Source organism: Tetrao urogallus, assembly GCF_951394365.1.
Source record: "Tetrao urogallus genome assembly, chromosome: 9".
Lineage (NCBI taxonomy): Eukaryota > Metazoa > Chordata > Aves > Galliformes > Phasianidae > Tetrao > Tetrao urogallus.
In genome coordinates, this window is record NC_136822.1 from 22,953,505 (window position 1) to 22,968,459 (window position 14,955).

The 14,955-nt window shown below is 49.6% G+C and overlaps 2 protein-coding genes across 2 annotated transcripts in view; one reads left to right on the top strand and one right to left on the bottom strand.

The window, feature by feature from the left end:
- The window catches only part of MED12L (mediator complex subunit 12L), a gene marked incomplete at both ends in the record, with an annotated part of 102,037 nt that overhangs the window by 42,061 nt on the left and 45,021 nt on the right, over window positions 1-14,955 (bottom strand). The window lies entirely within an intron of this gene.
- LOC306949793 (G-protein coupled receptor 87-like) lies at window positions 9,473-11,052 on the top strand (the record flags this gene model as incomplete). The annotated part of the gene is made up of 2 exons (XM_079539818.1): window positions 9,473-9,506; window positions 10,016-11,052. 2 exons carry the CDS (start codon window positions 9,473-9,475, stop codon window positions 11,050-11,052), a joined length of 1,071 nt encoding a protein of 356 aa, XP_079395944.1.

Genomic DNA, 14,955 nt, shown 5'->3' on the forward strand with positions numbered 1-14,955 from the left:
GAAGTCCAGGTGGAACAGACACAAAGGTCAAGGAAACGTGACGTGGCAGCCGCTGCTCTGCAAGTGCAGTTTGGAAGATGAATTTTTCTCCTGAGGATTTAATGGAGGGAGGGTGCTGCCTGTATTTGTTTTCTATTTAAGAAGGCTGCAAAAGTGGGAAATCAATCACTTCATCCTCCTCTACTAACACACAGCAACATTTCCCCTTCTGTATCTCCTTCAGTGCTCCCAGGCACCTCGTTCCCCTGCTTGGGATGCACACCAGGACTGGCAGCACCGCACTGCACGAGCCAGTGGGCCCAGGGTCAGCCTCAGAGAGCACGGTGACAGCAGGAAGCACGGAGCCAACAGGCAGTCCAGTCATTTTAGCCAAAATAGTTACAGGCTTCACATTTCACTTTCATCCTACCTTTGGATGAGAGAATCTGTTCAAAGCACAACATTAAAGACGTCTAAATGCAGTCAAATTAATAACTGACATGATAATCTTGATTAGCAGGTATTTGCATCTAGCCAGCACCAGAGTTTTCAGCCTCGCATTCAGTTTGCGCTCCCTCGCAGACAAACAGTCCCAGCTGGAAGGCACGGCTGCTCAGGTGGCAGCGCTCTGCGCACTGCCCGGGGCAGGCAGCAGCCCACCCCTGCGTGAATCACAGCTGCGTCCCAGGCCTGGGCTGCTCCGGAGCCAGGCGCGAGCGCGCTGCCTACCCGGCATGTGAGTCATTCCCGGGAATGAGAGAGCCAGTCGCTCCGGTTGCTCCTGGCCAGGTGAATCCTGCCTCTCTGATCAGGTACCGCAAAAAAAGGCGATTGGAAGCACAGAAGCTTACTTCCAGATATGGTTTATTTAACCACCTTAGCACAAGAAATACTCTCGTGACTGTTTGCAGTCTCAAGATGCATTTTGGAGGAGTCTGAGGCACTTCCGCGATGCAGCTCAGAGACGAACGGAGGGCGACAGCGGGGACAGGTAAGTGACTTCTGACCATCTGAAAAGCGTGCGATAGGTTGCTCTGTACGTTTTGCCTTTCTTAAACACCCTTCATTGAAAAGAAGGTGGGAATTAAGAAAAGTTGCTGAAAAATCAGACAGAGAAGCATAAATTGAGGATCAGATCAATTAAAAGCGGGAGGAAGTCTCAAGTAGTGAAAACTTCCAATCTTTTATTAATTCAACGGTAAACGTTACTTGTTATTTTTCTCCCAAGAGAAAAATACAGATCTATTTCTACTAATTATTCCTTCTGAGATACTATTCAAAGCGCAAGAGGGTTTGTGGTTTTAATGCCTTACTTCCTGGCACAGGTTAAGTCATATCGAGTAAGATCCAGTTACCATAACGTCTGAATCTGTCCGAGGTTTGCGTTCGATCCTTTTGTCCTCGTTCAGTACAGAAAAGCGTACTTGAATTCTTTTAATTACTTTCTACAGAATAAAGGTTCTCTTCCTTCATGCTTCACTCCGATCATGTTAAAACTTGTCAGGTTCACTGGAAAAACCACATAGCTCTGAACAGGCAACTCACACCGTGTGTCAGATCTGTCTCAACGTTCAGGATAGGCACTTTCACAGATCTCTCTCATTTAACGAGTACTTCAGATTGAAGTGGTTATGCTCAGCAACAAACAACTGGAAACAGCAACGCAACTGAAGGTTTTATATTTTACAGAAATGGCTTGCCATAGTTGCGCTATGAGGACACAGAAACCTGTCTTCTCATTGGGCACGCTCGGAGTTACTCTCATAGGGTTTCACATACTGTCCCATCACTCCAGAGAAGATTTTGCAATCTTCTTTCACAAACAGGGATGCCAGGAGCATTGGCACCGGAGCCCAGCAGCCGCTCAGCACAGCCCGTCTGAGGGCCCGCTCTGCAGCGAGCAGTGGAGGCAGAGCAGCCGAAGGGTGCGGAGAGGTTTCAGGCAGAAAGCATCTGTTTGCATCGGGATGCGTGGGAAGCAAGCAGCCGCTCTCACAGCACTGTGCCGGTTCCTGCCTGCCGCCCGCGGCTCTCCCTCCCATCACGGCCCGCTGCCATCTCACCCTCGTGCCCTCCCAGGCTGCCGGGGCATCCCCAGGGCAGGGCGGCAGCAGCAGGCAGACCAGCTCACCCGGTGCCCGCGGCGCAGCCTGTGCCGGCACGCAGCCCCGCAGCACGCAGCCTGTTGGGCAGGGCCGGGCTCTCCCAGCCCAGACGGCCGCAGCGGCCCTTTGCTCCTGCGCACGGCAGTGGTGGGACGCCCAGGCCGGCCACGAGGAACTCGAGGGGTGCTGCATTTATGAGAGTTCTGGGGCCAGGCGAAGATGCGCCCAACAGGAATTGAGGCCTGCGGGTACCTCGCTGCCATCGCACCACGTCCCTGCCAGGGGACCAGGCCAGAGCTGCTCACCCAGCGCTGTCAAAGCAGCGCAGCGGGATTTCAGCACTTCATTCTCACAACTCAGCTGTCTCAGCCCTTCCTGCCATTACATATTCCAGTATCTTCTTAAAAAACAAAAGCACAGGTCCTGTGCTACGAGGAGCAGGCTTACACGTCTGATCAACCCTGAACTGGAAGGACACCATCACAGCAGCACACTGCTGTGCGCACCAGCATTTTATTCATATCTTGTTGCAGCATCCCCTGCAGCACCTGGGAGACGTGGCCGGTACACAGTGGCAAGAACTGTGCCACGCAGTCACAAACCTTCATCTTTTTCTGACCTAGACAACATCTTGATTGCTTTTAAAGTTCCGTTGCAAGTTTTTCAGTCCCGTTTCCCATCGCACAGAACCAATATCCACGCTCACAACGCAATACTGCTCAGCAGAGGCTCCCATGCCCACCCGAGCAGCCATCCCCCGCTGCCAACGGCCACCAGCCTTCGCTCTCTGCCATGCCAGTGTGTTTCTAACAGCTTCTTAACATGCAGAAAACTGACTCTGGGATAACAGCACACAGGAGGAACAGCTTACGGAACGACAGGAACCCTCTGACAGTCTGACTGTGGGGGGTAGTCAGAACTGCAGCTGCTGCTGCTCTGGGCAGGGAGCTGGATCAGACCATCTCCAGATGTTTGTGCCTACTGACCTCATCTAGTCTATGATTCTGGGAATGGGGGCCCTCCTCTTGAAGGAGAGGGGGAAAGAAGTATATATATTTCCACAGCTATCAGCACAACAGCAGTGGGCACCCAGGAGGTGCAGCTGAAAGGCAAAGCAGACTCACAGGCTTCCAACAAGAAGGTAAAGGCATGGAACCGATCTCCAGCATCATCCACATCACTGCCATCCTGCTGACATCACGTGGGAGATCAGAAACAACGTGTGGAGAAAGGAAGGAGCCAAGGCCAATGGCATAAGGACGAAGATGGTGAAGATTCAGGAAGGAAGGTGCTCTTTTAATTGCTAGATGAGTGAGAGAAAGCAGTGGCAGGAGCAGGAGGAACGAGGGAGAGGGGAAACGGTGTGTGCTGCGCCATGGTGAGGCCGGCAGCAGCCTGACTGCACCTCGCATGGCAGCCCCTAGCAGGGGCTCAGGGACAGCAATGGGCTACAGCACAGCTTCTGCTATCAGCAGGTTCTGCACAAGCAGAAACAACACAGTAGCATCTTCTAGACAGAGACAAAGGCAGCACTAGAGCTAATCCCTTCCTCCTGCCTAATTAGAGGCTGCCATTCCAAGAAAACATTCATTATCCCAACTCTGTCAAACACTGCACTGTCTTCCCTTCGTTTTCAGGAAGAAAAAAAAAAACAACTCAGAATTGCAACACTTCACTCTGCCACCAACAGCCCTTTACCTGCAGCCCAATGTGGGGCCTCTCTGCTGCCAATTCTCTCCTAAACTCTCATGTGAAAACAACTGCAGCCTATAAGAGAGATGCCTACACACTACACTTCATATCTCGCTGCTTCAGAACTGGCAAAGTGCTGGCAAAGTGCACCAAAGAACCAATGCTGAGGATCCTGTTGGTCTCATTTCTGAGTTCAGCAGGCTGAAAATCTCAACAGAGAGTTACTGAGCTGGGTGCCCACAGTCTTGAGGCACAGGCAGCCCACATTCAGCAGAGCTAAAAGTATCTGCTTCAGAAAGTTACTACTGAGCAAAACCAAAGAAAACAGAGCAATCAGTATTTGATATGAGGATCTGCAAGACCTAGAACCACTGAACTTCAGTTCTGTTTTGCAAGTCCGTCCTGTGCTACAGACAATAGCCTGCACACAGCCAACCACTACAGCCAGTCTGCCAGCTGCAAAGCACAGCACAGTAGAGCAGGACCCATCCTCAACATGACAGCTGTGACCCTGATTCCGGGTCACAAAAGATGCACATTCTCCTTACTAATGCAACCAGAGATCTGAAAGCATTTCTTCAGCATCACTTAGGAATCCTTATACATATTTAAGAGGAAAAAGAACTCACGAATCTTTAGGTGCAGCAAATGCGTTGCCAGAATAGACAGCCTTATAACAAGGACTAACAACTTCTGCTAGGGTTTGTAACCTGTGTGTGGAAAATCTGATTCAAAGTAAGCAATGTAAACCTGTGAACTTTTAATGATCTCAAAAGACAGAAAAATTACGGACAAACTCGATGATTTGGGTAGCAAACAGGCCTCACGTCAGACCCATCCTACATACTGGAAATTAGGGTTCATAATCATTCACTTCAACTTAATATTAAAAAATCATTTGGACAAAATATTCCAAAACTGATGTTGAGAAAATAAGATCTACATAGATACATATCTTTTTTAACTAAAGAAACCACGTTATGCTATAGGTATGGCCCTACCCCCTGCTGAACTTGATACTGGTGGCAAGAGCGGCAAACGGAGAACTTCACATTACTTACTCCCACTGCAGCATCCTGCTGCACTGCTGCACCCACTGCAGGCCCCCAGAAACTGCGCAGCAGAACAGAGTTACAGGCACAAGCTGAACGTGACGTGACCTGTGCGACCTGGTGTAGGGAACCTGCTTTGGCAGGGGGGTTGGACTCGATGATCTCTGGAGGTCCCTTCCAACCCCTACAATTCTGTGATTCTGTGTAAGCAGTATCTGCAACAAAGCAAAGCCAAAGGCTGCCGCAGAAAGCAGAAATGAGCAATGGAGCTGGTTACTCAGATGCACACGCACTGTACTTTTACCTTTGTGGCAAAGGACTGAGAAGGACTAACACAAACTTGAGCGACTGACAGGGAAAATTGAGTTTTCCCAGGAACAGCTTATGGAGGGGTTTTCCCACAGCCGGCTCCTGGGCCAAGCGCTGTGAGGACGGAGGCTCTGCTAGCGGCGGCACGGACCGCCCCCCACAGCGGGCACGGCACCGCGTGCTGCAGCCTTCACCGGGCTGGCACTGGCTTCGCTGGGGACAAGCGGATAGCAGAGGATAGGCTCTCAGCCAGGAGCTTCCCGCAGGCAGCAAGCTGTGCTGCAGCTAGCCCAGAGACAGGGCTGCTGGTCACAGCTGAAAGAAGGCTGGGACAGAGGGGAACTTCCAGGAGGAACCTAGAAACCAAGAAGTGGGTTTTGTATTAGATACCAAGGCAGACGTGAAGCTCTCTGAGCCGAGGCACTGGTTCCTGTTTCTGGGTATGACTAAGCTGCCAGGCACTGGAGCCCACGGCTGCAGTCATACCTTGCTCCTGTTTCTTAGCCTCCTGAAGTTCAGTCGGCCAGGGGTGGCAACGTATCTGCTTTACGCAGAGCTGCCTGCACACCTCTGGGAAGGCAGGAATGGGGAGCAGCAAGTGCAGAGCCCAGGGAGGGTGCTTCCAGCCTCCTCCCTGCCAGCACACATGGGAGCAGCTCCAGTCAGAGGCAGCCAACGCGTACAGCTGGCTCGGCCTGAAATACAAGCAGCTGCATGACCTCACCAGCACTCAGCCCACAGAAGTGGGCACCCAATGCCAGGTGTGCTGAAATGATGCAGGGAGGGAATGGATGGAGGTAAAGAAGAGGGCGGGGATGCAGGCCCTGTGCTACTGCTTGCCAGCTGGCTGCACTAACACTTTTTTTTTTCCTCCTCACAAATCTTTACAATTAAGCAAGTCAGTGATTTTGTTCTGATGGCAATAGAAAAGCACATACGTACAGTCAGTCAAGAGCAAATTTAACAAACTGCTGCACGTTTCTTCTGCTTACTTTAGTTTTGCCGCTTACCAGACCTTATGCTGACATGCAGTGAATGGCGTACCGAGCTGCTCAGGTAGCCAGCATCACTTAAAGCCCACAGCTCTAAAACCAAACTCTCTGCTCAACCTCCCAAAGAAAATTTTGTAACTTTCAAGGAGTTGCAAATAAGAGATGCAAGAAGATTAATTAGATGTGATGGTATTGAATTTCTTCAAATAGTGAGGCAACCCAAAGTCTTACTCATTAGAAAACCCACAGTTGTTCTCTACCCACCTGGCAGTGAAATCTACCGTGCAGACGACTACTTCATTTCTCATCTGAGGCCATTGCAGTCAGGCACATAAACCAGTCTGTCAACAATGGCAGCAGAACGTTACCTCATCAGTGAAACAGCATGTGCTTAACCTACATTTGCTGCAATTGACAGCCTTTAGGGGAAAGGCAGAAAAAAACAGCCAGCCAAGTGTACGAGAAGAAGGTACGTACTGGCTTAAAAATGTACACAAAATGAAGGAGTAGCTTCCAGTGCATCTTCAGAAGCACCCAAACAGAACGCATTTGTATGGAAGCATGAGGCTGGAGGTTGGAGAAACACAGGATGAAACTGGTCAGAAGAAAAGAGTGTGAAGAACAGGACAAGGAGTTAAAAACCAACCTTGTCCAGCACAGAAATACCACATCCAGTTCCACGAGTAAGAAAGTCACTACTAGAGCACGTAGCCAGAGCACAATCACAAAACGTCTTAAACTATTCTTCAACCTTCTTTGTACTCCTCAAGTCTGAAATGCAGTGGCATTTACCAGAAAAGCCGCAGCCTGCAGAGCCAAGGGACACAAGGAATGTGCTCTGTCTATCCAGTACTTCTTAGCTTAATAGACTTTAGCAGGAAACTATCTGAGCACCTTTGGATTTCTGAATCTAAGCAGGATCATTTTTGTGTATCCCAAAACTTGTCATATAACCAATTCCATGCAGCAGGGACTACTGTGACTGCGCCTGCTGCCCTCACCAACCTGTTTGTGATGTTAAAGTTTCAGAATTACAACAGCATAAGGGAAAGTCCGCAACGCATAACTGGGGCAGCCTTTGGCAGGTGTCATCTCCATCCTCCACCCCTGCATGCATGGAGGCTGCTGCTGAGCTCAGCTGTGCCAGCAAGGCAGGACACAAAGCACTGCCAATGTGGATCAGCTGTCACAGCTCTGTGACAGTATTTGTGAAGAGTTTGCTGCTTTCTTCTGCCAACCAACACTTTGCTGGGATTTGATTTTATTTTGGAACATGTTTTACTATTAACAGCATTAGCAATAAGATAACAGAGAGAAATCCGTTCAGGTGCTCGACGTAATTGGCCTGAGGGAAGACAGAGCAGGATTTCTATTTCTTTGGGCAGTTTGAGACTGCAGTCTCACCTTCAGAGGCAAGGAAGACAAACGTTGCAGGGATCCCCCACAGCAAGTGCTGTGGGCAAGGATAAGCCAGACCCTATGGGATCTGCTGGAAGCACTGACTTGAAAAGTGTGAAAGAAGGGATGCTTCTGCTCCCCTGCCCTGCTACACCTGGAAGGGACAGCAGAGCACGACAAGCAATCAGCTGGGCTTCTCCTGCACACATGGCTTTGCAGGCACTGGGACAATGAGCACCCAAGCACACACATCACAGGGCAAGCATAGGAGCTGCTGACAGCATTGCACGCAACAGGCACAGCTCAGCTGGAGCTGCAGCCCATTCCCCAGGGCAGTCAGGTATGTGCCTGTGCAGGGAGAGCCCTCTGTGACAGTGATTTGGATGTTTCTGGTCCTAGCAGCTGCAGTCCATCCTCTGCAGCAGTTTTCAGCTACAAGGTAACAGCCTAAATCCCAGCACTCAGACCAGCAGCCCTGTGGCTCCAAGTAACAGCATCCACCAAAACAAACACCATCTACAGCGAGGAAAGGAACTGCACCCTGATGCACTGAGCAAGGGCCTGAAAGTCTCAGCTTGCCCCATCTCTGCTGACAGCAAGCCCCACGATGCCAATGGGAACTGACTGGCACAAGCTGGGAGCAGAGGCCGGTGGCTGAGACCACCATGCAGCCAGGGACCCTTCAACTGTGTCAGAACACATCAGTTCATTTTCTGCTTGAGTCAAGAGCTGAAACCTTCAGAGCGCGCAGGTGCTGCTCCTGTACAAAGATGCACTCGGTCACTGCATGCTGTCAGATCCATGCAGCCCCTTCGTGACAGTGCTCACTTGAAGGATGGAGGCAGAGGTGGAGAAGTTCACGAGCTTTTTGTAACAGGATTTACAGCAATTCCCTTCAGGATCTGCAGTAAGTGACAGCACACAAGAAGCACAGACCTGACCCAGAGCCACTGAACCCACAGCACTCCGCAGTCACTGCATGGGCACACGGCAGCCACCTGTCCCTGCCTCACCCTCCGGGCTGTGGGACAGCAGGGGGCCTTCTGGGGACCGGGCAACAGGCAGGAAAGGAGCTCTGAGAAACAGGGAAATAAGCGTCTTCTTTGCCTAAGATACAGATACACATCTTTCCATAAAATCTCTTGTCCTTTTGATCTCAGTGCCTCCTGGGCAAAAAACAATAGTTGTGAATTATAAACAACAGTAACAGAGTGATGGAGTTTTTTCTTACTCCCTAGGAAGACAACTACTGCTTCTCAGCACAAGACAAAATACCTAAATTACTTTTGATGGTCTCATTAGGAGCCAGAATTTCTAAACAATGTCAGACAAAGAGAAGCTAAACTGAGAAAAAGCTTAAAAACAGCAGAATTACAATTTTTTTTTTTAAAACCAGAGCTTTAAGACATAATATTTGCTTTACTGCCACCTAGTGACAATTTGAAACTTACAGAGTCACAGAATCCTTAGAGTTGGAAGGGACCTCGAAAGAAGAACTTGTTCCTGTGTCAAGTTTACATCTGCACAAGCGATCAGTAGTTTTGTCCACTGTTCATCCCCATAGGACAGGCAGCCAGGGCCAGTGGAACAGCTGAGACCTGAGCCATTTAGCTGCAGTTTTCTAATCAAAACTGACAAACAGAAAAGATGGAAAAAATACTGCACTTGCATGAAACAAGAATCAATAATATGCAGCGTTGCCTTACAAATTGGTGTCACCAGATTTCTTGGAGCAATGCCATTATCATGCCTTCATAGCACACACTGGGTTCCACATTTGCAGCCTCGCAGTACCTGGCGCCCGCGCTTCCCTGGCACTGCAGGGCTGCCTCTAACCTCTGTTTTTCCCCCAGAATGTAACACTGGTGCTGCCCACACCAAGGCCTGGACCTGTGGCTGCCAGAGGGACTCCTGAGGCACTTCAGCTGACGACACACCACAAATAATGGGGTACAACCTGTCCTATGGAACGCCACCAGGTACAGTCAGGAACAGCAGCTCAGTGTCACCAACACAGCCTCCAACGTTCAGATGAGTCCTTTTGAAAGAGGCCTTCAGTATTCTGCCATGCAGCCCCATGGGGTTCAGTCCTGGCTTACCAGCCAAGACAAGGTGCAAACATTTTGGGTAAAAAAAAAAGAGATAATGTAGAAGAGCCTGGAGTTTGTTCACAAACACTTGTACACAAAACCTTAAAATCCCCAGAAAATGTGATTTTCAATTACATTAAGTAAATTAAGTTTCAAATTAGCATTTGAATAGGCTCAAAGGCACCCTCCAGAGCTCTGCTGCCCCTTTCCAGCAGGAAGCAGCACCGCTGTGCTCACACCGCGTGCTGTAATGCGCCGAGTTCAGCAGCGCTGATTTGACTGCTGCTTTCAGTGGCTGACCAGCAGCCCACGGGGCTGCCCAGGGAGGTGACATTCTAGAGGACAGTTCTTCATCCATCGGACACCACGCACACTCTAACACTGCTCTCGCCCCACAGAGGAGCACCTGAGCACAGTCGCCAGCGCCGCCCCCAACCGCTCGGCGGGCCCCCCCGGGAACGCCACGCAGGACGAGTTCACCACCATCGTCCTTCCTGTGCTCTACCTGGTCATCTTCCTGGCAAGCATCCTGCTGAACGGCCTGGCGGTGTGGATTTTCTTCCACATCAGAAACAAAACGAGCTTTATATTTTACCTCAAGAACATTGTGGTCGCAGACCTTCTCATGACGCTGACGTTCCCATTTAAGATAATCCAGGACTCCCAGCTGGGACCGTGGCACTTCAACTCGTTCCTGTGCCGATACACGACAGTTCTGTTCTACGCCAACATGTACACCACCATTGTCTTCCTTGGGCTCATCAGCATCGACCGCTACCTGAAGGTTGTGAAGCCCTTTGGGGACTCCAGGATGTACAGCATCACCTTCACCAAGGTGCTCTCCGCCTGTGTCTGGGTGGTGATGGCCTTCCTCTCCCTGCCCAACCTCATCCTCACCAATGGCTACCCCACGAGGAGGAACATCGACGACTGCATCAAGCTGAAGTCTCCCTTGGGAGTCAAGTGGCACACAGCCGTCATTTACATCAACACCTGCACCTTCATGGTGGTGCTAATAGTGCTCATAGGGTGTTACATCGCCATATCCAGGTACATTTATAAATCGAGCAAACAGTTCATTAGCTCGTCGAGCAGAAAGAGAAAGCATAACCAAAGCATCAGGGTTGTCGTGGCTGTGTTCTTCACCTGTTTCCTGCCGTACCACTTGTGCAGGATACCCTTCACCTTCAGCCATCTGGATAAACTGCTGGACGACTCTGCACACAAAATCTTGTATTACTGTAAGGAAATGACACTGTTCCTGTCTGCATGTAATGTTTGTCTAGATCCGATCATTTACTTTTTCATGTGTAGATCGTTCTCACGAAGGCTGTTCAGGAAATCAAATATGAGAACCAGGAGTGAGAGCATCAGGTCTCTGCAGAGCGTCAGGAGGTCCGAAGTGCGCATCTACCACGAATACACCGATGTCTGAGCTCCCCGCGCACGGACCGGTGCTGACTGCTGAGGGTATTTGTACAGCATGTAAATAAAACCTGTCTTTGGGTACTGGACCACAGAAGTGCATTGAGAGTGTGCAGACATGTACAGCTCTGCCATTTCAGCTCACTAACACCTGTCTTAACTCAAAATCATAAATGCACACACAGATTGGGTTCACTTCAGAGGCATTTGGGCATCTTTTCTTTGGTGCTTCTTAAGATCAACAGAAGCCAAAGAAATCCCATATAAGTATCCTGTAATGTAAAGAATGTTCCCATTAACCAAGAGGAGCTGTTCTCCCCCAGCTCAAGGTCCAGTGACAACTCCAGCTCAGTAAGGTTCCTTTGTGTTTCATTTCATTTTTAATTCATTTTTGACTCCTATTGATCTTCGATCAGTTCTTCCTTCCTACCTTCTTGCAGAGTTTAGACAGTAACTTTGGTATTTTCACCCGGATTATTTACCGTGAGCACAAGAACATCAAAACATTCCTTAACAACCAAAACACGCATGGATTGTACTGGTGGCAGCAGACAGAAGCCAGCTTAAAGGCAGCGCCTGGAGGAGGAGGTGGCGGCAGCAGTGGCAGAGCAGAGCAGGTGCCTGAGGGCAGCGCCATGGCATCCAGAGCCACCGGCAGGTCTCCTGGTGAGCACAGCCAGGCCAGGAAGCCACCAACACCCACCTGGTGGCACTGCCAGCCGAGCTGCAGGCTGGGAGGGCAGCAGGACGATCCCTAATGCACGTCAGCCCAGCCACAGCACATCCCCACCAGACATCAGCACAAACCAAACGCCCTCCTGCTCTGTCTCTTCTCAAAGAAAACTCCAAGCACCTCCATATTTCTTCACCCTTTGCTTCCCTCAAAGCACAGTTCTTCAGCAGCCCTGCACAGGCAGGGCCCAGCACTACCACCGTGCTGACAGCTCGCTTTCACAGCACTATGCCTGCTTAACACAGCATGAATAAGACAAGGGCTTCTTTCTTTAAGTTGTTTTAGTTTCATGTACTATGTTACATATAGCTTAAAACTTCAGTGTGTTGCACATAATACAGATAGTATATACCATATATAATCACACATAGCATTTGGATTAAATCGATGGATTAATGCAAATGTTACAGAACTGCTGGCACTGCTTGGGGGAAGGGGTCACTTCTGGAAAGGAAGAACACTTTACCCCAATTTACACAATTTACCCCATTCAAAACACAGATAGTACAGTTAGCCAAAATGACACAGAACAAACCCTATGTTAGCCCTGTAGGAAAAACTACACTCACATACGCAACACCAAAGCAAGTTCTGGGGCCACATTTGCCATTCTGTGCTCTTAAAGTCTGCGCGTACATGAAGCACACAAAGCCCTATGAACAGAACCATTTCTGTGACTGAGCTGCATAGTTTAAATTCTCTCCAGCTCCACGTTAGATGGAACAGCACACTGCTGGCTTGGCTTTGTGAAACAGCAAGGTCAGCGTGCGCACCAACGTCAGTAACCAAACACCTTCTTATCACACCCCATATGGTTGAAGTGACGCCCAGGTGCTCCTGGTCTCCCCTTTACGACACAAGTGACAGTACAGCAGGGCAGGTGACGGCTCCTCAGAGCGCACCATCGCTGCGTTACATTCTCAGCCCGTCCTGCTCTCCTCTCTCCACCTGTGCTTCCTTCCAGCACACTGCTCCTGCCCGCTGCATGCACGCCGGCTGCTGTTTCTCACTACCTCACTTGTTTTTGCTTTGTGCATTCACATGCATTCACACTAGCTTTCCTCCAAGAAGACGCAGAACGGCCATTCCCTAAGTAGCGATTTCATACCAAAATGATCTGTTACCCAACGCACTGCCATCAGGGGATGCCCTCTGAAGAAAGCTTCACGACACCCTTTCCAGAAGGCCGAACACATGAAGCAGCACTGCCTGGGGAAAGCAGAGGCTCCGGTCCCACGGGGGAGCAGTGTGGCCATCCTGCATTTGGAGGAGGCATGGCTAAGCAATGCTGGCACAGGGCAGCCAGGATGGCTCTGCTCCAGAGCCCAGCAAGAGCAACACAGACAGCAGTGCTCCATAGAACTGCCTGTTTACTTTATCTTGACAGGGTGCATCTGTGATAAACATTTCTCACTACAACATACACTCATGCTTATATAACAGTTCTTGGAAGTTGCTGCTTGGAAAATCTTTTCCCAGGACTAAAAATGAGTTATAAAAGAAAATCCAACTTCTCAAGTATCAGATAACTAAGTATCAGATAACTAATGTCTGCATTTCACAGGGAATTTGGTATTTAAAAGCCTTCTCTTCCTGAGAAGAAATAGGCCTGATAACAGCACTGCTTCACCAATGCCCACTGCTGCAACAAGCTTTTTAGGGGCTGTTGGTAGGAAGCAGCCTCAGTCACCATTTGGTTTGCATGGCTTGAGGACTCACTTTCAGACATACCCTTCTTTTTCACTTCCCTGTTCTGAGCTGTCATTCCTCTTTAGATCTGTTATCTGCTTAGGTTGTTAAAAATCCAGCAATTTAATTTAAATCTCTTCTGACCAAAACAAATTTCATAAGCAGTAACGAGGTTAGTAGGATCAAACAATAACAACTTAGAATCTGTTTTTGTTGTTTTTCACCCAAATGGGTCTATTTTTGACACTTGGATGTACTCCAGCACACACAACTCCTTGTCCTGTGACGTAACTTTCAATGGCACAGCACTGTTTCCCCTCACAGCCCCCACAGTGCCACACATGACTCACTCCCCATTCTTTCAACCATAGCTCTGGTGTTCCTTATTCTCTGTATTGTGCCCAAGCTCTTCCTGAAATGAGCAGTTATAGGAACAGCATCAGATGCTGCCCTAAGCTGCGCCCTCAGGAAGCAGGACAGGCACACACCCGAGACTGGGACTGCTGTGTTCTGCAGGACACCCCACAGAGAAGGTGGTCCAGTGGAAGTACGACAGCAAAGCAGACCCAAGGAAGCAAGGAGGACACAGTGAACACCAGTGAAAGCTTCCACTGACGCAGTTCGGCAGTATGCTGTATAACTGATAGCGCTGCCTGAAGCACAGGCTGCTGTGGAAGGAATGTTTCTGGAGATGTGCTTAAGGCTCCAGATCACCATCTGCACAAGGCTCATGGCACTGCATGTATTGCGTTGCTTCTGAGATTACTCTGGCAATCACTTCTACCATGACTTCCTACCAGTGCAGCTTCCTAAGCCTCTTAAAAAAGCGAAGTGAAATTCCCTAACATTCTGAAGATGTCTTTGTACTGACACACCAGAGCCGCCTCAAGCAAGCCTAATGGTGCGACCGCTGCAGCCCCTGGGCTTCCCGAGACTCACAGCAGCCCCGGCACCACATCCTGTGCCACGAGCACCAGGACACTTCACCCCAAGCTACAGCCATCAGAGCACGGCCATATCCCGGCTGAATTGGAGACACGTCCTTGTAAGGCCTCCCAAGGCTATTCTACAGTGATGCTGAGGCACCGAGCAGCCAGCATGGCAATGCTGGGCAGAAAACGTTTGCTGGCACGCTTTGATAGCTTAAAACATGCATTCCTAAGTCCTGCAGTGCCTTCGTAATCAGCACGAGTTCTAGGGGGATTATTCTAGAAAAATATTTATCTTGTTCATTCCACTTCAGTCTGTTCACAGCAACTGGATGTAAATACACACGGTCTATGCGGTTTTGCGTTTGGTTGGGTTGGAAGGCTTTGATAATGAGGCACAGTCCTCTAACAAGATTAGGGTATATTGCGTATGTGTGGCAACGGTCTGGTGCAGTAAAGTACATTCAGAAAAGATCAGATCTCAGCCTGTCAGCCCCACTCCTCTTCCCAAGGGCAGCAGAGTTACCAGCCCAGCTTTAACTTCGGCCAGCAGCCTCCAGCA